At 29.2% G+C, this 25,215-nt stretch overlaps 2 protein-coding genes across 2 annotated transcripts; both read right to left on the bottom strand.

Moving 5' to 3' along the window:
* Window positions 1-9,277: 9,277 nt before the first annotated feature.
* On the bottom strand, window positions 9,278-10,857 carry LOC109807135 (E3 ubiquitin-protein ligase PUB22). Its single transcript, XM_020369661.3, has one exon. The coding sequence runs from the start codon at window positions 10,758-10,760 to the stop codon at window positions 9,498-9,500; it is 1,263 nt and encodes a 420-aa protein (XP_020225250.1). The 5' UTR covers window positions 10,761-10,857; the 3' UTR covers window positions 9,278-9,497.
* Window positions 10,858-22,084: 11,227 nt separating this feature from the next.
* Window positions 22,085-24,529, bottom strand: LOC109807239 (E3 ubiquitin-protein ligase PUB24). The gene has a single exon (XM_020369757.3). The coding sequence runs from the start codon at window positions 24,335-24,337 to the stop codon at window positions 23,072-23,074; it is 1,266 nt and encodes a 421-aa protein (XP_020225346.1). The 5' UTR covers window positions 24,338-24,529; the 3' UTR covers window positions 22,085-23,071.
* Between the last annotated feature and the right edge of the window lie 686 nt (window positions 24,530-25,215).

The raw sequence follows: 25,215 nt of genomic DNA, 5'->3' as shown, positions 1-25,215 counted from the left end.
ATGTTGACTTAGTTTTAAATTTTAATTCATCAATTTTCACTAATTTTAATATAATTTTTTTAAAATCACAAGATAGTGATTTTGTCTCTAAAGACAAAAGTAATATATTAAAATAAATTATATGTATTATGTAAAGTTTAATTTTTATTTTAAAAAAGTACAATGTTCATAGTAAATTAGCAAATTAAAAAATAAGAAATAAAATAAAATAAAAATTGTTGTTCATAAAATATTAAAAATTAAAATAAAGTATAAAATTAAATTATATATAAGGCTTAAATATGTTCAAACTACCTCCAATTAGGCCAATTTTAGATTATTACTTATTATTTTTTTTTTGTTTAAATTAACTGACTAATTCTTTTTTCTTAATTTAGTACCCGACGTTAGTCCTCTTTCGTTAAGTGATGACGTGGCTGACGGATTGTCACGTCATCACCCAACAGTGTCTGCCACGTCATCTAAATCAAGGATTGTCACATTGACATTTAGATGACATGGCAGATACTATTGGGTGATGACGTGGTAATCTGCTTGCCACATCATCAGTTAACAGAAGAGGACCAACGTCAAGTATTAAATTAAAAAAAAATCAAGTATTTAAAACAAAAAATAATAAATTAATAGGTAATAATCTGAAAACTGACCTAATTGGAAGTAGTAATTTGAAAATCAACCTAATTGGAGGTAGTACTCTGAAAATCATCGCTGAAGGATAACCTATTTTGAGGCTTCCATATTTCGATGACATAAATTACACTGAGTAAAAGGAGCGTATGCGAATATTCATACAATCCGTCGGCTTCAAACTTTGGTTTGTCATAAAAAATGAACCAAAAATTCCAACAAAGATAGTGGGCAATGAAGAAGTGGAGAAAAGTGAAGATTAATAAGACGAAGAAGACATGAAGCACTTATAATTAGAAGCAAAAGCAACAAATGTTTTATATTGTCCCATGAATTAAGATACTGTTAAAAAAAAATTCAAGTGCGGCTTAAATATGTTCAAACTACTTTCAATTAGGTCGATCTTCAGATTACTACCTCCAATTAGGTTGGTTTTCATGTTACTACCTATTAATTTATTATTTTTTGTTTTAAATACCTGATTATTATTTTTTTTCAATTTAGTATCTCACGTTAGTCCCCCTATCAAGTGATGACATGACAGGCGGACTGTCACGCCATCACCCAATAGTGTCTGCCACGTCATCTAATTAAATGTCTACGTGGCAGTCATTTAAATGATGTGGCAGACACTGTTGGGTAACAGCGTGGCAGTTTGTCAGTCACGTCATCACTTAAAGGAGGAGAACTAACGTCATGTACTAAAGTGAAAAAAAAAATAGTCAAGTAATTAAAAAAATATAATAAGTAGTAATCTGAAAACCAGCCAAATTAGAGATAGTTTGAACATATTTAAGCCTATATATAATTATCTTATTTACACAAAATAATAAATACATTAGTTACTTAATTAAATTAAACACCTAGAAAATCATTTAATTATTTCAATTGAAAATATTTTGCATTAATTTATCATTTTAATTAATTTTTTTCATTTATAAGTTGTGTTAGCACTAAACTAGCTACATATGGTTAGTATAGTTTGAATAGTTTTTTTTAGAAACACTTTTAAAGAAAAATAAATAAAAATATAATTGAATGAGTTTTTTTAAGTCAAAACTAGTAGATGCATAAATTACAAATAAATTTTTAAAGAAGTTAATGGGCTATTGTTGCTCTTTTTTAAAAAATAAATAAATCAAACACCTATTTTAATTATAAAAAAAAGTTGTTTTTTTATTATTTTATTATTTCTATTGTTGATGTATTAATTTATCTAAATATCTTTTAAGGAATTAACACCTCAATAGCGTATCAACACAACATGTCTAAATGTTTATAACACTCGATATCAATACCTTAATAGGTCAACAAATCATGCCTAAAGGTCTAAAGCATTTTCAGCATCACACTTCAACAATATTCATCTATATGCATTATCCTAGGTCAATGAATATAAATCTAACAATATTAATCAACTTATACATATAAAAGCACCTCAATTATCCAATCATACAACCATTTATATATATCATTCTATATCAATATACATAGAACAAATATCACCTATTAATATATAACATGCAATAGATTCATCTAACCTATCCATGTTCACCAATTAATAAAATAATTAAACAACAAATTTTTATAAGGAAACTCACGCGCCCAATGCTATCCACCCTACGCCCAACGCCATTGAAGCAAGGAAGCCTCTATTTCACCCACACCCGATGCCATTCAACCCACACTTAGCATGGATGAAGTAGTGACCCTTGGGTCCTCAAGCCTAGCATGGCAAAGTCCCATGCTTGACCCCATTTCATGTAGCAATGAGTCTCTCTTCTCCCGTTTGACACCAATCTAAGCAGAGTCAATTTTATAATCTTATGTCTGACACCATTCAAACCACACCCAACATTATTTCAATTCGAGATAATTATTTTTCCTCGCGTTCAATGCCACCAATCCTATGCTCGATCTAAGCATGACAGAGAACCATTGATTAAAACAACGCTCGTGCCATGAAGGCGCACTTGATGCAAGTTCTGCACTTTCAGACCCACAAATTTGACTCAAACCACCTAAAAATCAAAAAATACCAACATGCAATATAACACAATATACATATGCATCATCCACTGCTCATTTCAATCAATAAACAACACATGCAATAGAAGATCCACCAATTTCACCAAATTTTCTCTTGAAAAAACAAGAACACCAAACACTAGTGGAAAAAACACTTTTAAAATCGGTCGTTTTTGACTTTTAAAATCGGTTCTGTGATCGATTTTAAAAGAGCCGATTTTGAAAACTGGCACTTTTAAAATCGGTCATACCATGACCGATGGTATGACCGATTTTAAAAGTTGTTAATTTTTTTTAAAATATTTGACTTATTTTAGGAGTATCCCTGAACAAAACTTGCAAATTAATAAAATACCAGACAATTCATACATTTTTAATATACCAAATTACATACAAATAACAAGAGTAGGTAAATGTCAACCATATATGTAATCAAAGTAACTTACAAATTATGTACATCCTAAACTACAAAATGAGTAAAACTATAATCATAACTCGTAGCTAGCCAATGTTTCAATGAAAAATGTAGCCCATTACTCCCTAATGGTGTTTATATCTTCTAGCGACAATGGTGATCGATCTATAAATATCTGTTAAGAAAATTTAGAACAATTAGAAGTAACTCTAAAACATGATAAAATGCAAACTTAAAATAAAAAATTTTAAAATTTTAAAACGTACTTCAGTCCACCCAGATACTATTTGTGCATCAACAATAGTATGCATTGTCTTCATTACATAGTATTCGCACTTATAGTTTCCTTTTTGCTTATGAGACTACAAAAAGAATATAAAAACCAATTTTAGTAGTAATGGTAATTCAAAATAAAATACCTTAGAAAAAATATCATTACTAAAATAACTTACTTTGTACTTAAGTTACCAAACGGATTCATTCCATCCGTAGCTAGTCCAAGCCTCACATTTCTTGGCTCCTTGCTAAAATTTGGAAACATAGAATCAATTTTTTTCCATTGCAAACAATCTGCTGGATGCCTAAGACTTCCATCACACTTCCTTTCATCTTCATGCCTTCTCATTAGCTTTGCGTCATCCGCATTAGCAAACAAACGTTTAATCTCGGAACAATTGGCAAATACCAAAAAACCTTCGCTGGAGGACCCTTAGTGCTCACTTCATAATCAGAATCATCTTGTTTCTTTTTATATCGTGACAACCCACATCTTGGACATTGATGCGACCCTTCAAACTCACCATGATATAACATACAATCATTTGGGCACGCATGTATCTTCTTATACTCCAAACCCATAGGACACAACACCTTTTTTGCCTCGTAGTTACGATTAGGCAATATGTTACCCTCTGGAAGCATTTCTTTCAGTAGCTCTAACAATTCTGTGAAACTTTTATCACTCCATCCATTTCTTGCCTTCAAATTGAACAATCTTAATATCGCTGAAAGTCTTGTGAAATTTGTACAGTTTTGATACAACGGCTTCTCCAAATCGTTGCACTTAGTTTCATACATATGTGCACGCTTGAATGATTCTGGACCAACACCACGAAGCATCTCCTCTAACCGATCATCCATATCTATCTCTTGTATAAATGTTTGAGTTTGAGTTTCGACTGATTCACTTTGAATGTCAACATTTTCACCATGCCATATCCAACGTGTATAATTTTTAAGAAATCCATCACACAAAAGATGTTCTCTTATAATATCAAGCTCTAGGCGAGTCGCATTACAACAATTAACACAAGGACAAAAAAACCTTCCATTCATATCATCATTAGCATTTCGTATTAAATATTCAATAAAATATTCTACTCCAGTCTCATACTCATCACTTATACGTGATGCATGTATCCAACTTCGATTCAATAACCAACTTTTATCCATAACTTCTGTTCTTCATAAAAAAAAAAAAACATAGACCATGAACGTTAATCTCACTATTTTAATCATTTGTATTAAATTTCAAAAGGGAAACTAAGGTTCACTCAATATGTGCATAAATATAACATCATACTAATTTATAAAAATCAAATAAACCACCTAATTTTTCTAAACACTAAATTACTAGGTAGACATTAATTATATCACAAATTATTAATAAAATACAAATATATAACACATACATACAAGGGGTCCAATTTAGAAAAATGCCTAAAATAGTGTCTGGGAACGGCTCTGGAACGGCCCCAGAACGGCCCGTTCTGCAGAACGGGCCGTTCTCCAGGGCCGTTCCAGACTCAAAGTTCGCCCAAAACCAATGAAATAAGACGCATGAAACGAAAATGTTACCTCAATGTTGTATTCGTCCCAGAAAATGAGAAGCTCCACACTTTAGATGAGAGTCCCAAAGAGTAAAGAGGAAGAATTTATGATAGTGAAGCAAAATAGTAGAGAATGGAGCACTAGGAGCAGAGACAGTGTAACTAATTCTCTGATACTACTTTTAAAATCGGCTGTTTAATAACCGATTTTAAAAGTGATACTTTTAAAATCGGCTACTCAATAGCCGATTTTAAAAGTCTACTTTTAAAATCGGCTATTGAGTAGCCGATTTTAAAAGTAGACTTTTAAAATCGGCTGTTCATGAGCCGATTTTAAAAGTCTCACTTTTAAAATCGGTTGTTCAAGAGCCGATTTTAAAAGTAGCGTCAGAGACTTTTAAAATCGGTCATAACGTAGCCGATTTTAAAAGTAATGCCATTATTTACAAAATTGCCACCGCATCACTTTTAAAATCGGCTACCAGATGACCGATTTTAAAACCCCAATTTTAAAAGTCATTTTTGTACTAGTGAAAGTTCCATAATCAACTTCAAATCATGCAATTTAACAATACAACTACATCCATTGCAACCGATTAGCAACCATTACAAACATACAACTTAAACAAATCAACCACAAATCAATTATAGTTTTCATTACCTTAAATTCAAAGAGAACTGAGGAAGAATAAGAAAAAATGAAAGTCAAGCTTCGAGACTCCACACCAACACAAATTTTTAGCTTCACAAGCCTTGAATCACCAACTCATCAATCAATCAACTATGATCATACACGCTCGGGAAATCTAGAAAGTAGAAGAAGGATCAAAACTCTAAAGTTTCTCTCTCTAGTTTATCTTCTTAAGAACTGAACTTATAAAAATTAATTTTAAAAAGAAACCTTATATACTTCCTCCCTCAAAGTCAAACTGGACCTCTACCTAAAGAAACCTTTTAAAATATCTAAAGATTTCTCAAAAGTTTCTTAACTCCTAAAGTCTCATCACACCAAACTTCAGAATAACACAACACATAATAATTACTAAAAATAATAATTAACAAAAACTTACAATGTTACAAGAATTGAACTTTGATATTAAGAAGTTTCCAATACTCACATACTACCATTGGTACGTAGTTAGTGTTGAAGCTCAATTACAATTAATAATATTCACTTTTGTCTATTAAAAAAGAAAATAATGATGGTCTAACCCTTGTATTTTTATTTTATTTTTATAAAGCTCACATATATTACAAATAATCTTGTTCGAGTTAAATAAAATTATCATGAACAATAAAAAAAAATTAATAGTTAATGCAGTTCCATATTTAAAATTTAAACTCAAAACTTCTATTTAAATTAAATTAGAATAATCTTATACTACATCATCTACCATTATAATAACACATAATAACTAATGTCAAATTGCATGATTTAATATATTGCATTTGATTGTTGTGCGAAATTTATTTTGTTTTTTAATCGAATAGTTTAATTATGTTGATATTAAGGTGACTTCTTTTAACAGATATTATACGGTATATTGTTAAAATTCAAAACTCTAACAGACGTCGATATCCAACCGTTTAAGTAAACTCCAATTAATCAACCATGCCCTCTACATGGGCCTTAGAAACGTCACTAGTTTCGGATCGACGACTCCAGCGAAGGTAGGTTAGTTTGAAGATTGATTAGAAATTTAAAATACCACTAGTATAATTTTGTGTTGATGCAGAAAGTCTTTGACACTTATAAGGGTCAGCAGAAGGGTACTAATTAAAATTATTTATTGCGGGTTCCCAACAACGCTGACATCTAAATCAACTATTGGACCAAACCCAACTTGCACCTGGTCACTGATCAATGCCCAACACGAGCTCATAACTTAATTCGGTCAGAAAATCATATTCAAATCACCTTCACGGCTATATTGACCTCCAATGAACACAGTCTGACACTTAAAATTAAATTAAATTAAATAGTATAAATTCATGAACCACATAGTGTTTTATAGCGAGCTGCCCACCTAGCCCACCACCCTGTATTTTATTTTTTTTTTGGAGAGAGAGGCATTCAAAGTTTGAAAGTTTGGACAAACTGAAACTACTACTTTAAATTAATAAAGAGATCGAGCAACCACCGTCATAAAATTATATGTGCGACACATGATCCTAGAAAATATTAAGCTGGCAATCTTAGAAACTTGCCATCATGATATATAACAAATGTGTAGTTTATACACAAATTTATAAATCCCCAAGTACTTATTTATCAAAAATTAATTAATATTTACATTACTGATCTAATTTATATATATATGGTATTGTTAGGAGACAATGATCAACATATATCATATGATATTTGGGAATTGTTCATACCGTAAAATGGTCATAGACCGCATAGATCATTGAGGGATTAAGGGTTGGCAACACCATGTGCAATTAGCTAATATACACATATTAATATTAGTATAAAGTGATATTTGACTTATAATTTGTAATCATTATTGGTATGGAAGAATTATTTGTCATTAATCCATCTCTCCCCGCGGCTTCCTGGTTCATCGGGCTGTTCTTTCATGCCATTATTTTTCGGACGTTGTATGGATTCATTTTTATATATCTGTTTTTATTTTTTGGGGGATAAATATATACAGATGAAGAAGTTTCTTACTATATTTCTAGACTGGTCTATATATGAGTTTGAACATCACATTCACAAGTACGCTCCTAGAGAGCTCTATTTCTAGAAGTACATATATATCACGATTAATTTTGTTGAAGAAAATGAATCTTTTTATTCAAAAAAAAAAAAAAAAAAAAAAAAAAAAAAAAAAAAAACGAACGACTCCCTGCAAGACACATGACAAAAGTTTCAAAATATAACAATCTTCGCGAACTTTCTTGCTGAAGTAGTCTGAAGTGCGTATGACAAACAACCTAGTCACCATTCCTAACCACGACTCTTTCACATAAAAACGGGGGAAATGCGGCTCTTGATCTACTAGTACTCAGAATAAGGTTGGTATACACATATATAATAATTCACTTTTATATAGGCGATCAAGTCTATTGGGTGTTAAAGGGAAAAAACAACTGTTGCTGATATACAATCATGTATAGACGAATAATATGAAATTCAAATAAAAGTGCTTTCTTTGATCGCATAAGTATCTTTTACTTACTTGAATTGAAAATATTTACAATAAAGTATAACTTTTTCTATGTTTTGCTTCCCATCTATAAGAGAACCTAACATATATATACCACGTAAACCAACTACTCATTGATAAATAAAATCAATTTTAATCATCCAAATAAGAATTAACTATAAGTCATATTCTAATTCATATACAAATTAAATTCTTACAAGACTAAATCAAATTAATGGATCAAAATAATCAAGTTGCAGGGTCAAATACACTAATAATAAAAGGAACCATGATCATGAACAGTAGCTATATTGGCCTTGAACCATCTCCACAACCTAACATTTATCAAGTCTAATTAAGTCTCATTGAAATTTTAAAAATAAAATAAAATGAAACACAATATTACTCTGCATAATTCAAGTAGAGCTAAACTATAATGAGCAGAAATATCATCAGACAAGACCCAAAAATATCCAATTGGAGAAAGAAGCATAAATGTATTCCAAATCCTGTTTGTCACCATATGCACGAGAAAGAAGTGACGATTATCTTCGTAAAAGAAACCTAGCACACAAAACATACCCCTTCGCGCGAGATATGTTTTTTACACGTGTTAACTCAAGTTGATAATCTATCTAGAATAATTAATCCTCCATAATAATGCATGGTACCTGGTAAGATTTACTTTATTTGTGTGTGTAATATTAAAATCAAAACATAAAGCCATGTGATTCTTTAAGTAATACTATTTAACTTTGACCATGTATACGAGATTCATAAATATTAACTCCTTTCTACTTTTGTAATAAAATAATATTTTCATTTCATACGCCTCCACAATCAAAATCTGAACAGTGAATTATGCGACTATTAAAAGTTCTTATTTTGCTTTATTCAATATGCCCATTTTCCCCACGTTAGTTTTGTGGGCAATTACTATTTCATACTCCAACAACATTAACTTTTAATATTATAATGGAATAAAATTTTAATATAATCAATATTAAAGAAAAAAAATTGTTTCGAAAAGGTTAAGTAAATAAGTTCTTCAAATTTGAATCAGTTGCTTAAATGGAAGTAAATTACTTGAAAGAGCTGGTGTGTAATTTATCTCAATCGAGATTAGGCCTCGCCATGCTATGTGTTACAGTAATTTTCTTGGAGCATTTCAAGCAATTGAATGTAAAGGGAAGAAACAAAAAAGAAGAGAAATGAACTAAAAAATCTGGAAGAAAACCCGTATGATCAATTAACCTTTTGTGTCAGCTTATTACCAAAACCAAAAATCCATTACACAGTGCACCAACTTGTCAGGAAATACACATCAAACCCTAAATCTACACCATTTGTGAGCAATCAATTGTTGCTGCCCATATTTATGACTTAGACCTAATTATCCTTTCCAAATAATTCTGTACATAAAGGGACTGTCTCAAAATTCTGGTTTCACACATAACCCGGGTATGAACCAAGCAAATTGTTTGGTATGCATGGAGAATTCTTCCACGCGCGAGCATGCAACTTGAGTATCTCTCGTGCCTTTTCCTTGGCCTTGTTTCCACTGTCCACCTGAAGCACCAAGCACAGTTTCGCCACCACACCCAGTTTCAGCATTTCCTGAAGAACGTGTGGAGTCGCAGAGAATTTGGAAACAAAGAAAAGAATCCTAACGGCCCTATCATTCGCCAACGTAGAAACTCTCAGAATCTTTTTGGACACAATGGCAAGTCCCGCTCCATGGCTCAATAGTTCTGCTCTTCCTTCAGCACACTGGCACAAAGTCTCCAACAGCACCAGCATCATCTCACAAGGCTTTCTCTCCTTGCAATCGAGAAGAAGTTCAACCAAAACAGGAACCGTTCCTGCTTCCACAGCTTTGATCCTGTTCCTCCCCCAAGGAGAGAATTGGATCAGGGTTTGAAGGGTCGCTTTTGATGTCTTGAGTGAAATCTGATCCTTCAAAACTTGCACTAGCTCCACGAACAGTTCTTGCCTTAGATGCAACAGTTGCACTGGATCCGCCACTTCGGCCATCGATCTCAACAAGAAAACTGCGTAAGCGCGTGATTCAAAGAACCCCTTCTGCATAACCCTAGTTAAAGACTCAATGAACTCTCCGTTTTTTAAGCTTAAGAGAGTCTTCAAGCCTTGTTCAGATAAACCAAGATTATGAAGCAGGCCCAACGCTTCATCGCTTGCACTGGTTCTCAAATCGAATCCAGATCCATATCTTGGATCCGCCTGTGGTAGATTGGAAGAGTCAACGTTGTTGTTCATTACAATCGATGCAAGGAACTCAACGGCCCCAGAAGCTTCCATACATCTTTTGTTAGTTTCGCTTCCTGAAGCGATGGATTTAAGCCTTCGGAGGCATATGAGAGGGGAATGAGAAGCGTCTTTGAGAAGCTTGGAAATCTGGGTTTTGTTTACCGGAGGCTTAGGAGTTGGGATCCTTTCGATGCCGTGAGAAGCGTTCATGGTACACCAGGCTTGAATGAGTCTCCGAAGAGTGTGGTTAGGGGTGAGATCGGTGTAATCCAACAAGGGTTGTTTGGTGACGGGGCATGTGGTGTTTTTCTTTGAGAACAACCAGGTTTCGATGCTTTCACGGTCGTAAGTGATGCCGGTGGAGACAGTAACCGGATCCTTCATAATTTCTAATGAAATGGGGCAGACGAAGAATGAAGGAACATCAATCTCATTGTCCATGTCGATCTTGAAGAAATTAAGGTTAATAGACAGGTAAAGATCGAAGTTGAAGAGGTAGTGGTCTTGTGAAAAGATTGGAGTTGAGAGAGGAGAGAGGGGTGGTGTTGGTATATATAGGCGAGTGCGTGTGAAAATTGAGGGGAAGTCAAAACACGCAAAAAGTATAGCCTCCGTTTGAGGAGAGAGAAACAGTGTGCGATGACTTTTCCAAAGGGAAGGAACTTCAATGTTCAACTAGGTTCACTTTACCTAGTCCTCAACACGTATAAGACAAAACAGAAACACAAAATCTGAGTGGAACATTTAATGCACATGGGGAATTAAGCTGCTTCACAGCTTTAACGATCCTCTTCTTTACTGTCTGTATTACAACTTGCTTTCTTTACAACTTGCTTCTTTTCATCCTTATCGTTATCAAATACCTGTGACGGATATTAATTTCACCATCTCTTTTTTATAAGATTCATTTTAAATGATTCTTTCACAAAAATTGCTTTCTGTAATTTATGGATGAAAAAATAAAAAATCATTTTGCTTAAAATTAATTTTACCCATCCCTTAATTGTTTCTTTTTTGTATTAACCCTAAACTATTGGTTTTCAAAATTAACAAAACTTGACAGAAACAGTTTACTTTACACCTCGTACTGATCAGTTGATTCAATTCTTCCACCCTAAACATAGTTTGCAGGACAAACCAACGCAGACATGGAATTCCTTTGATTTAAAGTTGACTATATTATATTTTAATACATTCAATTTTAAATTGTTTCATAGGAAAATTTTAAATCGTTAAACATAATTGTTAATAAATATATGAATTTATAGTAAAAGATAAATTTTTCAGCGGAAAATACGAAAAAAATTCTTAATTTCAATATTCAACTCTTCTTTTTTTAATACAAATGTCCTAATAATTTATTTTTGGAATATATCCTTAATTAAATTTAAAAAATAAAAAACACTAATAATTTTACCGTTATAGTGAGGATAGGTCCGGATTTGATGCTACTTTCATTGCTTGGTAGACAACTATTCCTAGGAGATTCACTTATACACCAGGAAATAGTTGAGTAGGTAAGATTGTTTACCAGTTCGTTTTGTTTGGATCAAATTTGAATTAACTAATTTATTTAGTTATGTTTAAATTTTTTAATTTATTTTGTACTATCCGATTAGTTTAGATTTATGTTATTAATTTATTTTCTACAATCTGAATCGAATCAAACTAATTCAATCAAAAAATACTTTTGTTTAATTCAACTTGATTAAATTTCAAGTTATACAATTTTATTTTTTGAAAAGTAAAAATATTTGTATAATAAATTTGATTAAAATACTATTTATTTCCTTCGTGTTATTCATTTTTTAAAATAAATTTATTTTCTTTCAAGGATAAATATAATTAAAAAAATTATTTTTCTTTCCCTTACTTATTAGTGGTTATTAAAATTTCGTTAATTTTTCTTTTAGAAATTTATTTTTAAATATAAATGAATTATAAGAATGTATTTGAGCATTTCTATTATATTATTTGATTTTTAAATATATCGTTATAATTTAAAAAAATGATATTTAATTACTGATAATATAATTAAAATTTTAAAATTTTGTTAGAAACTTTTAAATTATAAGAATATATATATATATATATATAATTTTCTCTATATAAATTAAAATAATTATTTTAAATAATATTATTTTAGCCAATTCATATAGTGTTAATTCTCCCATCTCATATCTGATACTATTCAAATTTCAAACCACGTCCAATGCCAATTTAACTCGAGTTAATTGTCTTTCCTCACACCTGACGCTACTAATCTTGTCTTCGACGTGAGCAAGACAAAACACCTTTCACTCAAACCACCTGAAAATTAAAAGAACCACGCATGCACAACACAATCCACAAGTATGCACCACATAAAGTCCATTACTCATGATATTAACAATATGCAACCATCAACAATCTCAAATCATCAAAATCCACCTCTACATGCTCAAAACACCTATAACCCAACCCTTTCATCATACCATTTGAAATCAACCAATACATTTACATTTTGATTAAACAACATGCAACTCATACAACTCATCAAGAACAAGTTTCTAACTTCCCTTACCTTAAATTCGGGGTGTATGATTAAGAAGAAGAATAAGAAGAAACAACTCTGAGCTAATTCCAAAAGTTTCACACCAACTTAGATTCTCAGCTTGAACTTTAGCTTTTACTACGCCAACTAGCCATAAGGGAAAGAAAAAGAATCTCCCGATGGATTTAGATCAATGAGCGAACTACGGTGGCCCTAAAACACCTATCTTTAACTTCTTTCTAAAATTCTAGAGTTGTGAATTTTTGAAATTTATTTCTAAGAATTTGTCTAATATGCCCCGACCTTCTCTAATACAATTCGTACACACTTAAGTTATGTTATCTACAATTTAAGTTTAGAGTTATGACAACCTCAAATTCAGAGAGTATATGATTAAGAAGAAGAATAAGAAGAAACAACTCTAAGCTAATTTCAAAAGTTTCGCACCAACTTAGATTTTCAGCTTGAACTTTAGCTTTTACTACGCCAACTAGCCATAAGGGGAAGAAAAAGAATCTCTGAATGGATTTAGATCAATGAGCGAACTACGGTGGCCCTAAAACACCTCTCTTTATTTTCTTTCTAAAATTCTAGAGTTGTGAATTTTTGAAATTTATTTCTTAGAATTTGTCTAATATGCCACGACCTTCTCTAATACAATTCATATACACTTAAGTTATGTTATCTACAATTTAAGTTTAGAGCTATGACAATCTTAAATTTCATCGTGCAAAAGCTACAACAACAAAACAACACGAAATAAAATACTTAATTGCATATATTTTAAATATACATAATTAAAAAAGTACGATGTTATAAAAATAATACTTTATATTAATTTAAATTATTTTAAAATTTTCAAATATAATTTATTTGTTTAATTTTTATTCTTATAAATTTTAATTTATATATTTAAAGATATAAATTAATTAGGAATTTTATTTATATAAAGAATATTTTTTAACAATAATTATATACAAATATTTATGATGTACAATTCACATGTTTAAATATTTGTTTAACTAATAGTAATACTGTAATAGTAGTTTCTATCTAAAGTGTTACATTTGGCTGTTGGTCGACAAAGTAAAGTGTTTATTCCGGCAGATAACACGTGTAAGCCACTAAGTCTAAACTAAAAATATATATATTCGAATGCAAACGAAATTTTCGATTTGTATTGTTTGAGACGATAAGATTAATTACTGTTCACTGACGTGGAGAGAATTTTTGACTAAAATATTTTTTTTTTTTTTAAATTACCAAAAAAGCACATGTACCACTTTATTTACGCAAGTAACACCTTTCACTGTTCACGTTCAGAATTCGGTTCTCTGGGAACCGAATTTTGAACTGTTAATTTTATTTTTTTTGCGTTTTTGGATCTAAGCATGGTATAAAACTGGATCCGGAACGGCCCGTTTTCCTTGCGGAACGGCCCGTTTTCCTTGCAGAACGGCCCGTTCTCCCTGCAGAACGGCCCCTTCTCCTTGCAGAACGGCCCGTTCTGGATGCAAAAAATACACATGACGAATGGATCAAAACAGACTGTTCTGCTTGTACGTTTCAATTTCAAAAATAACATACTACGTGTGCAAGCAGAACTGACCGTTCTGCTTGGAGAACGGGCCGTTTCAACTGCAACATTAATAGACAACCCGAACTACAAATAGAAAAGAAACAAAAAAATTAAACACTACTCGGAATTCGGTTCCCGGGAAACCGAATTCTGAACAAAAAAAAATTTAACAACTTAAAATTTGTTTCTCCGGGAACCAAATTCTGAGTGTGAACAGTAAAAGGTGTTACTTCTGTAAATAAATTGGAATAGGTGATGTTTTGATAAAAAAAAAAAATTTAAAATTTTATTTCAGTAAAAAATTCACGTGGAGATGGCTGTCGGCATCGTGTCTCATGTGTTATTATTCTCCTGATCCAGCCTTGCTTCAGTACCAACATATACGTTTTGACCAAGTACCTTTTTTTTTTAATTGCATTATTTTTTTTTATATAGAAATGTGAGTTCAATTTTTCTTTTTTTATTTTAATTATAAAATATATAACAATAAGCTATTTAAGCAATATTTTAAACTAATATGTGTTTTAACTTGAATTTACTGAAAATTAAAATATTATGTGAACTACATTTTTGTTTAATGAATTTGATTTATAAAAGTATTAAAGATAAAGTTAAGATTATAAGTTTTAAATTTGATTCAATAATTTCGTAATTTTTTTTTTGTATTTTTGTATATTTTTAAAATAAAATAATTTTTTTAAATCATGATATTGATATGAAGTATCGAAAAAAATAGTGACTAATCTTCATCAGAGACTGTGAGTGCACATACAAGATGAATATTTAAGTCATGGTATAGTGACTAATCTTCATCTGAGACTGTGAGCATACATACAAGATGAATATTTTTCTCCCAATATAGTTTATTTCACATCCAACGCTAAAATTTGAACTCCAAACAACTTGATTAAGAGATATAAGTCACTGTCACTTGTGTGATCAATGTTGATAAATGAAAAGAAAGGATAATAATTAGAAAATAAATAATTATAATTATAAAAGTAATTTTTGAACAGTTTTAAAAAGTAAAATAAGAATAATAAAAAATAAGGGTAATTTAAGAGATAGTTATATGAAAAAACTTATCCAAAAAAATTAATGGACACACAACAATTTCCTTTATTATTAGTAACTATAAATTCAAATATTATATATATATATAGACTTAAAAAATATTTTGTGTCTCTCTATTTAAAAAATATAAAAAATAATGAATAATGAATACTTATTTAAGTATAAAAAGTTTAGAAACTGAATGTGACATTTAAGTGAAAATAAATAAATAAAATGAAAGAAATATTAATTTAAGTCATATGACAATATTTAAATTTAGTAATTAATAAATATTAATTTGACAATGAAATCAAATTTTGTATTTTTAAAATTAAAAAATGAAATATTTTTATTTTCAAATAATAGATCAAAATTACAAATTGTAAAAATATACAGATTTAAAAATGTAATTTAACCTGAAATTTGATATGAGAAAAGGCTAAGAATCTAACATTACTAAAACATGTTCATTACCTGCAAAGGGTGCTGAAATAATTTAGTTTTTGGGCCACCGCATCGTTAATTTAATTTTTACAATAATTTAATTTAATATAGTTGTTTGAACACCCCTATGCATCGTGCATGTAGACTTCAATTGCCTTAAAGGCTTAAACAGAAGTCGTGTTTATATTCACGAATTAAAAAAACTTAAAAATTGCGATTCAATTCACAACTTAAAAAAAAAAAATCATTTTTACTTTCACAATTTCAATTAAAAATTATTTTTCTTCTCATTAGAAATTTGGAAAAACTGAAGCCGTGAATAATGACACAACTTATTAAAATTGAGTATAGGAAGTTATGTACATTACTTCTAAAATTAAATTAAAAAAATCCATAAATAGAAAACAAGTTTATATTTAAAATTATAAATTGAAATCGTGTTTCAATTTATAATTTTAAAATAAAAAATTCGTATTTACATTCGCAACTTCTATTAAACAAATTAAAAATTATAAAAATTTAAAGTCATAAATGACTATATGACTTTTTATTAAAATCGTGTAAATAAAGAGAACTTAAAAAGAATCATGAATTGTAAAAAGAAAACACGCTTTCATATTTAAAAATCGTGTTTTCAAAACTAGAGTTATCTAAATTATATTTTATTTTTAAATTTATTCACTCTATAAATTCAAATTTCGAGTAAACATGTATTTTAATTTATAAAATGGTGACCATATTTGTATTAGTCTTTAGAAATAAGAGAATATTAAATAAATCTTTGAAATTAAAAATATTATCACATTAATTACATTGTTTTTTTTAAGTTTTTATTAATTTAATTATCAAATTTTATTTTGAAAGCTTATTTATTATTGCCTTAATTTTAAAAAAAAACTATTTTTTTTTTACAATTTTAAAAATATTTATTATGGTAATTGCTTATAATTTAAGGATTAAAGTGATCATTTATTTTAAAAAATAAATATCCTTACCAAGTCAAAAAGGTGAAATTATATTGTTATAAAGTATACATACGTTGTGGATATAAAAAATACTTATCTTATATATATTTATAATTTTTATACAGATTAATCACTATTATTTATTATAAATACTTTATATTGATATTATATATATATATATATATATATATATACTGACCGGACATGGGTTCACCACGTGACAATATTTATAGTCGACAATCACGAGCTACGTCATGGTCGCCCATTTACACTCATTTTGCTCGTGTTAATTACTTGAAAAATAATATGAATATTATAACAGTTTAAAAGATGACCTTAGCAATAGAAAAATAATAATGATTATTAAACATCTTTGTTAAAAAAACAAATCTTTATTTTATACTAATAGAGGGAAAGCGATTTATATCTTTATATTTATTTAAAGATATTTAAAAATTATTAATATCTATTAAATTAATTTTTGTTACTCTTAATCCTTAAATTTTAAAGTTTTAGATTTAAATCTTAAATTTATAAAAATAAATAATTTTTAATATAATTTTTTATTATTTAAAATATTAAAAATAAAATGATTCAAAAATTATATACATAAAAAATAAAGAATCACTCTTATATATAAATATAAATTATTTTATATATTTTTTAACAATAATTTACTTTATTTTGTTTAAAAGGTTCTGAAATGATTTTTATTTTGTTTGTAAAAATTGAGGTGATTGAACTAGCCGACAACACTAACAACGATCCATATCGGATGTTTTACGTGTAGGAATTCTATTGGTTACTTTTATATATGGTAGTAGAAATTTTGGATATAACTCAAAACCATTCTTTGGAGCGATACAATTATTATGATAAATTGATGGGAAAAAGTACTTAATACTTTAATTTTATTTATATAAAAAAAAACAAATATTATCAAGTTTTAATTTTATTTCAATTGATGTTTGAATTTCGTCCTATTAACAAATAGATATTATGAAATTTAATTGTATCATAATTGATCTTTAAATTTATCAATTTTGAAATAAACATCTTAATTTTACTTTCTTTTTATCCGACTCTTAAAAGTTATTTTTTTTATTATATCAAACAAAATAAAAAGATTAGTTGATAAATTGATATAAAAATATCTATTATTGACTTTGACTTTATAATTTAAGATAAATATTAATGATTCATTAATCTGTTTATTAATAACACGTTGACTAGGAATCCTAAGAAGACCGTAGACCGTTTTATTTATTCATGTATCTATTATTTTTCTCTATGAATGGTCAAACTCTTTGTATTTTTCTCTATGAATGGTCAAATTCATTGTATAGAAACTTATAGGAATCAGTTTTATTGCAGACAAGGTAATTTTTTAACCATGCATTCAAAAAATTTACACTGCAAGTTTTGGTTTCATTATAAATTTTCAAACTTCTTTTCACTATAGTTTTTTCTTCTTTATCTTTTTATCAGTGTGTTTGTGTGAAATGTTATTTTAAAAATGAGTTTTTTTCATGAACAATAATATTTTATTTGTGTAATATTATGTTTTTATTTGTTAATTGGCCTTAGTTAGGAAGATATTTATGTTAACAATCCTTCAACTTAGAGCTGCAGACAATTTTTCTCCTTTTGCTTTTTTTATTTTTTATTTTTATTTTTATGGTTGACATATAATAGGTTACTTGAATGGAAGCAAAATACAGCTCCAGAAACAATAGTCTATTATAAAAGGGATTAAGTTATTTTTTATTTAAATAAAATATAAATAGAGACATCTCGATCTCGACCCACTAGTGTAAAAATAAAGGAAATAAATAAGAAAAATGTAAGAATAAATTTAATAATAATAATAATATTATTATTATTATTATTATTATTATTATTATTTGGCGAGTATTGAACGTGTTTTATATTTTTAAGATATTAAATATATTTATTTTTATTTAATACTTTTCTAAAGTAATAAAAAAAACTGAAAGATTTATAGAAATATATAACATTACACATCATATTATCAATATTTAAGGTTAATATACATTAATTAATTAAAGAGTATTTAATTAAAATTTGTTTAGTTATAAGTTTATTTTTTTAATTAGTATATAAAATTATTTATTCTGAGGCTAAATTAATATGTGGGTTCCTACAATTTTATAGAGATTTTAATTATGTTCTTATAGTTTTTTTTTCTGCATTATGTCACTAGTTAAAAATAGTTTCAAAAAAGTCCTTATAATTTAATATTTGTAGTCACCATTTATCATTATGATATTTAAAGAAGCTAAACTATAATTAAGTAAAGTATATAAATTAACAAATTTAAAACAGTGTTAGCGTGTAGAAATTTAATTACACACTTTTTAAATTATAAGTACTTTTTAAATATACAAATGCATGAATCTCAACATGGATCATCGTAGCCAATGCATGAATAGAACAAATTGTCGTAGCAAATGCATGAATCTCAACATGAGCGTGATGAATAAGATGGATGGAAAAGAGAGAATCTGTATAGTAAACGATGTTTTTTTTTTTTTTTTTTATTTAAATTTTTAAATTTTACTTCTAACTCTCAGACATAAAATTTAAAGGAAAATGTAATGAATTTTTTTTAAAAAAAATACACAAATGTTTTTTCAAAAATATTTTTTATTTCTTATAATTAACATTCCATTAATTCTTTATTTTTCTATTACGATTTTTTTTTACTAACTTCCTAATCTCAATTAGTTAAAAACAAATATTCACAAAATTTCATGAAAGTCAGCCGTGTATCATCAACACAATTGCTCAATATGTTTGGAAGAATTACAATATGCACTAATGTGGTCCCCCCCACAAAGAGCATATGCATGTTTTCAATAGTTTTATAAATCCTATTTGTTTATTTGGAGTAGTGATTGTGTCTTTTAGAAGGGAATTCTTCCTCCAAACGAATTAAAAATGTATTATATTAACAGTAAGTTTTCATTTGAATTTAGAGCATTTCAAAAGCGTTGACGATATAGAACGTAGAACCATATTAATACTAACATTCAAACTGAAGCTGTTACATGTTTAAAAGTTAAAACCATGGTCTTTAAAAATATGGCGTTTGAAAAACAACGGTCAGCTTAAACCATACAACTTTTCTAGTTCTTTTCCTTTTTTTTTTTTTTTTTTTTTTTTAATACGCTAGGATTTCACAGGAACCATCCATTATTAATAAGGGAGAATTCGTTATGAATATTTTGCGCATATGCTTATTACTATTTGTCAAATTTAAGAGTTAGTAAAAATAAGAGGTTCTTATTTTATGTTCTAGAGGACATTGCTAAGGTGCAACCTCAATGACCAATCTCGAAAGCTAAACACATCCCCTCCCAAAAACTTATTTATTCTCTTCATCTTTACCTAATATATGTTAGTAATTATTTCGGCACTATATTTCATATAAAATGACAAATATTGTAAAATTAAAATTTTATATAAAAGAATGATCTACTTACTCCAGTTCATAATTCCTGTTTCAATTAAATTTCAATTATTTCAATGACTAAATTAAAAGTTCTTAATGAGTAGATAAGTCCACAAATTTTCAAAAAAAATTAAGAATTATTTGATACTTCATTTCATTAATTTAAATCAACGTATAAAATAATTTTATAATTATCTATCTATTTGAATTAATGAAATGAATTATCAAATGATTTTCAAAATTTTTTATAAAAAATTTACAGACTTAATCTATACATTAAGAACTTTAAATTCAATTGTTACATTGTTGAAATTTGATACAAAACATGAATTATTAAATAGAGTAAGTTTAAGTAGACTTACTCCTAAAATAAACGATCATTTTCTCTCTCTCTCTCTCTCTCTCTCTCTCTCTCTATATATATATATATATATATATAAATTAAACATCTAATCACTACAATAAAATAGAATTTTAGTGACATTTTTAATATTATTTTTAGTGACAATAAAAATGACTACAAAATCTTTTAATTACTAATATTTTCACATTAGTCATTATATGCATTGTCGATATAAAACAAATGCCAACTATTATTTTGTATGCTGTTAAAGACCCTTATAATGGTCAAGAAAAATGTATAGTTGATGTGAAATTTATGTTTTTCTTAATACACCCCCTCCTCAAGTTTAACACTCAATACACCCTGTCAAGTTGGTAAGTAATTTGATACCAACTTAGAATAACAAGTTATGGGTCTAACCCAACCTAATAAAATAACTTGTAAGATGAGATTTATCATTAATTTATATATTCATTAATTATCTTATTTTTATTAGCTAATGTGAGACTTAAATTTTTTTAATAAATAATTATCGTCAATAACAAATTTTGGTATAATGTAAATACACTTTTAATGATTATTATATATTAATTATTAATATTTTTATTAAATAATAAAATAGAGATGATTAATTTATTATTATTAAATAATTATTAATAATAATAAATTTTGCTATATAATGAATAAAAATAAACTAAAGCATTGATATTTTTTCTCCGTACCTCCTTCACACAGGACAAAACTTGAGTACCTAAGGATCATTAGAAGAAAGTAAAAACTATTCGATAATTTTTAACTTTTTATAGTTTAATAAATTACTTTTGAGTTAATATTCCATGAATGGAATATTTTTAGATCTAGAGATTTGAAATAAAGAAGAAAAAAGTAAAAAATTCTAAAACTATATATTTTTAGGTATTCTTTCCGAAAGTTTTCTTCATTTAAAAATAGTTTTAAAAAAATCTTCTTGGTCCTACATACGTTTATTCACCAAAATTAGTTCTTTAAAGATTATTTTCGTCTCAATAATTGTAGTCCTTTATTTTATATTATAATTGAACGACTAATTTGGTCAAAAATTAAATATTTTAAAAAATAATGCGATGATAAAAAAAAGTCAAATGACCGGAATGGTGATACATTAAATATTTAAAGGACCGGTAATAATTTTTTAGGGGAAGAACTTAAGTGATAACACATGCAAGTCTATACACTTGTTTCCGGTGAAATTCGTAGATAGATTCTTTTTATTTGAACTAGCAACACTTTTAATTTAGGCATGTATATTAATGTGGTCCAATATTAATGTAGTCTAGCATACAAAGATTTATAGACGTTTCTTGATGATTATCGTGAAACAAGATTCATGCACATAAACATTCAAATGATTGAATGAACATGTATATTGATAGCAGAAGTCATGCTTTGTTTGCTCCAGATAATTGTTGAATTACAATGCATAAGGATTCTTAGAAGCAACAGAACTATGATACTACAGTATACCAACTAGGTTAGAACTACTCTAAGAAAGGAAAAAAAAAGGTGACAAGAAATATACTCAGTGATCTCGTGCATGGGAGCCATGGATGTAGGCAATGAATGTATGTGAGTGTGTAAATATTGAATTTCCAGCTTCTCCAAATGAGCTTACCTTGTTTATTTATATATAGAGGATAAGAAAGAACAGTTACTTTTGCGTTGGTTTGACGTGGTGGGTGCAACTACTCCATGCTACACGATGAGGGTACCCCCTTCGACCGTTCTCAACTTCTCGCAACTGCATGTTACATCTTCGATTCTCAAATAATCTCTTCGAGATCCTTGACTTTAATATTTTTGAGGAACAATTGCTATCCATTGAACCCTTGTGATCTATAACCGTCCCGTCGTTCACGTCGATGTAGATAACTTTTTTGAACTACTCATAACTACCCTCCTTCGACTTGTTGAACAATTCCTTGAGAATATTTTAATTACTTAAGGATTTTTCACAACTGTCCCAACAACACTATACTTTTTTAAGTTATTTTTTATCCATCAAATATTTACTCTAAACTTTAAAATCACCTCAAAAATATTTTTTCTATCATTGGGAAATAAAACACTTCAATATTATTTGATAAGTAAGACAATAATCCGGTTTTAAATAATTTGAAATTAAATATAAATATTACTCATTTAAATAAATAAATATTATATTTGAAACTCATATGCTTGATTAATCATGGTCTCTAATATGCATTTTCTAAGGAGTAGAGCTAAGAAATTTGTCTCCACGCAAAGGCGCAAGTTATATATAATTACAAAAGAAAACTATTTTCAATTGATTCTGGAAGATAATATATAGTATAAAGAAAAGATTAATTTGGCATAGAGCTATGAATAGAATAACATTGCATTTCACTTAACATATTCGCATAAAAGGATCGATCACGATCAGAAATGCAAGGAGAACATTTCCAAACATCAGCATGAGACTTGAGTATTTTTCCTGCTTTGTCTTTCAAATACGTGCCATGATGATCACTCTGAACCAACCTACAAAGCTTGGACACGGTCCCAACCTCCACCATCTCCTGAAGCACCACACGAGTGGCCGAGAACTTAGACACCAATGAAAGAATAAACACGGCTCTTTCATCCACATTTTGCGAAACCGTGAAGATTCGCTCCGTCAACAACGCAATGGCACCTTTGTGACTCACAAACTCAGCTCTCCCGTCAGCACAAGAACACAGATAAAATAATATCTCCATTGTGAGTTCCGTGGTGCTCTTTTCAGGTGTCCCCAACCCAATCTCTACGAGTTCAAAACCTGCACCACTTTCCACCATCATGATCCTGTTTCTCCCCCAGTGGCAAGCGCTTAACATGACACGAAGAGCAGCGTTGATGCGTTGTTGGCAAGTCCCACATCGGAAAAATTTAACAATCCGCTCAAATAATTCAGGTTTAAGTCTCTCCATTACTCCGGAGCTGGCTTTTTGCATGATTGTGTTGAGTAACGCCACTGCATGGGATTTCATAGCAAGTGAATTTTCCACCTCACAACCCAAAACCCACGTTAGAGAATCCAATATTTGATTGTTTTCCGCTAGAAGGAGCTTTGTGTCCTCTTGTGACATATCAATAAGCTGCAATTGCAATAAACTTAGGGCTTCTTCTAGACCCTTATCAAATTGACCTTTTCTAAAACAGGTCAACATGAATAGGATCATGGCTTTTGGCACACCAGCCTGTAGTAAACACTTGTTATTTCTCTCGTTCTGAGAAGCTAGAAACTTCAATTCCTTGATATTTTTTAGTTGCAGCTTGGGGTCCTTGAGGTCTTTGAGGAGCTTCAGGACTTGATTGTCAAGTGGTGGTTTAGGAGTAGGAATGCTGTGAATACCGTTTTGGGTGCACCAAGCTTGGATTAGGCGGAGAAGGGTGTGATTTGGGGTTAGATGAGAGTTTTTAGGGAGAGGGTGTCTGGTGATTGGGCATGTGGTGCTATTGTTGGTGAATAGCCACTGCTCAATGCTGTCTCGGTCGAATGTGATGCCTGTTGTAGTGGTTACTGGGTCTTTCATGATTTGAAGGGATATAGGGCACATGAAATACTGAGGAACTTCAATTTCATCCATATATTAAAACCAAGTTTGTCAAAATATATATATGCAAAAATAAGTTAGTTGGATATGTATGATTGAAAGGGGGAGCAAGGATTTTAGAAACTGGTAAGTTTAAGTATGTGTGGCTAGAGATCCTGACTATATGATGAGCAAGGCATGTGTATAAGTCTGCTGGTAGACAAGAATGGTGGCAGCAGAGTATTCTTCATTCTAAGTACCCGTGCTGTGGTCAAAGGAAGGAAAAAGTGAGTGAACATAAACCAACCAGCAGGGCCACACGGAGTTTCACGATACCAGGCTATATCGTGTGGTGTGCGCGCACGCGGGCGTGAGTAAGGAAAAGTATATTTTTGAACACCCTTAGCCTGTCTATATACACACCTTTCCACAAAATTTACGATTTAATTTCAGTAATATATATTTATATTTAATGCAAATCTCGTTAATATAAAAATAAACACTTAATTTGGTTCATAAAAGATAATAGAGATATCTAAACTTTAAAAGATATTTTGTGATATTTAAATTTTTAAATTTTAATTTTATTATATAAGTTAATCTTTTTATAATAGTCAATTACTAACTATATTAATTTCTTAAATAATAAGTAATTAAGTGTCACGTTGATATTTATTCTCTCTTTTAATTGAATATTCTCTCTCCTAATCATCTAATATAAACCATAATATAAGATTTTGATATTTTCTAATTAGTTATGGATACTTTCTCATATTCAAATATTTTATTTATGGGTGTTATAGTTGATTATTTTCTATTTCAACCATTCTTAATTTTTTGTTTGTTCTAATTACAGGTTTAAGATTGTAAATCTTGAATTTGAAGTTTAGCGAAATTAGTGATTATATATTCTAGAAGATTTCAAGTAAAGA

Source organism: Cajanus cajan, chromosome 6 (assembly GCF_000230855.2).
Source record: "Cajanus cajan strain Asha chromosome 6, NIPB_CcT2T_4, whole genome shotgun sequence".
Lineage (NCBI taxonomy): Eukaryota > Viridiplantae > Streptophyta > Magnoliopsida > Fabales > Fabaceae > Cajanus > Cajanus cajan.
This window is presented reverse-complemented; position numbering and strand designations above follow the sequence as displayed.

Bases quoted from the DNA above. Each gene is read 5' to 3' on its own strand.
- LOC109807135 (XM_020369661.3), bottom strand. From the start codon at position 10,760: ATGGACAATGAGATTGATGTTCCTTCATTCTTCGTCTGCCCCATTTCA.
- LOC109807239 (XM_020369757.3), bottom strand. From the start codon at position 24,337: ATGGATGAAATTGAAGTTCCTCAGTATTTCATGTGCCCTATATCCCTT.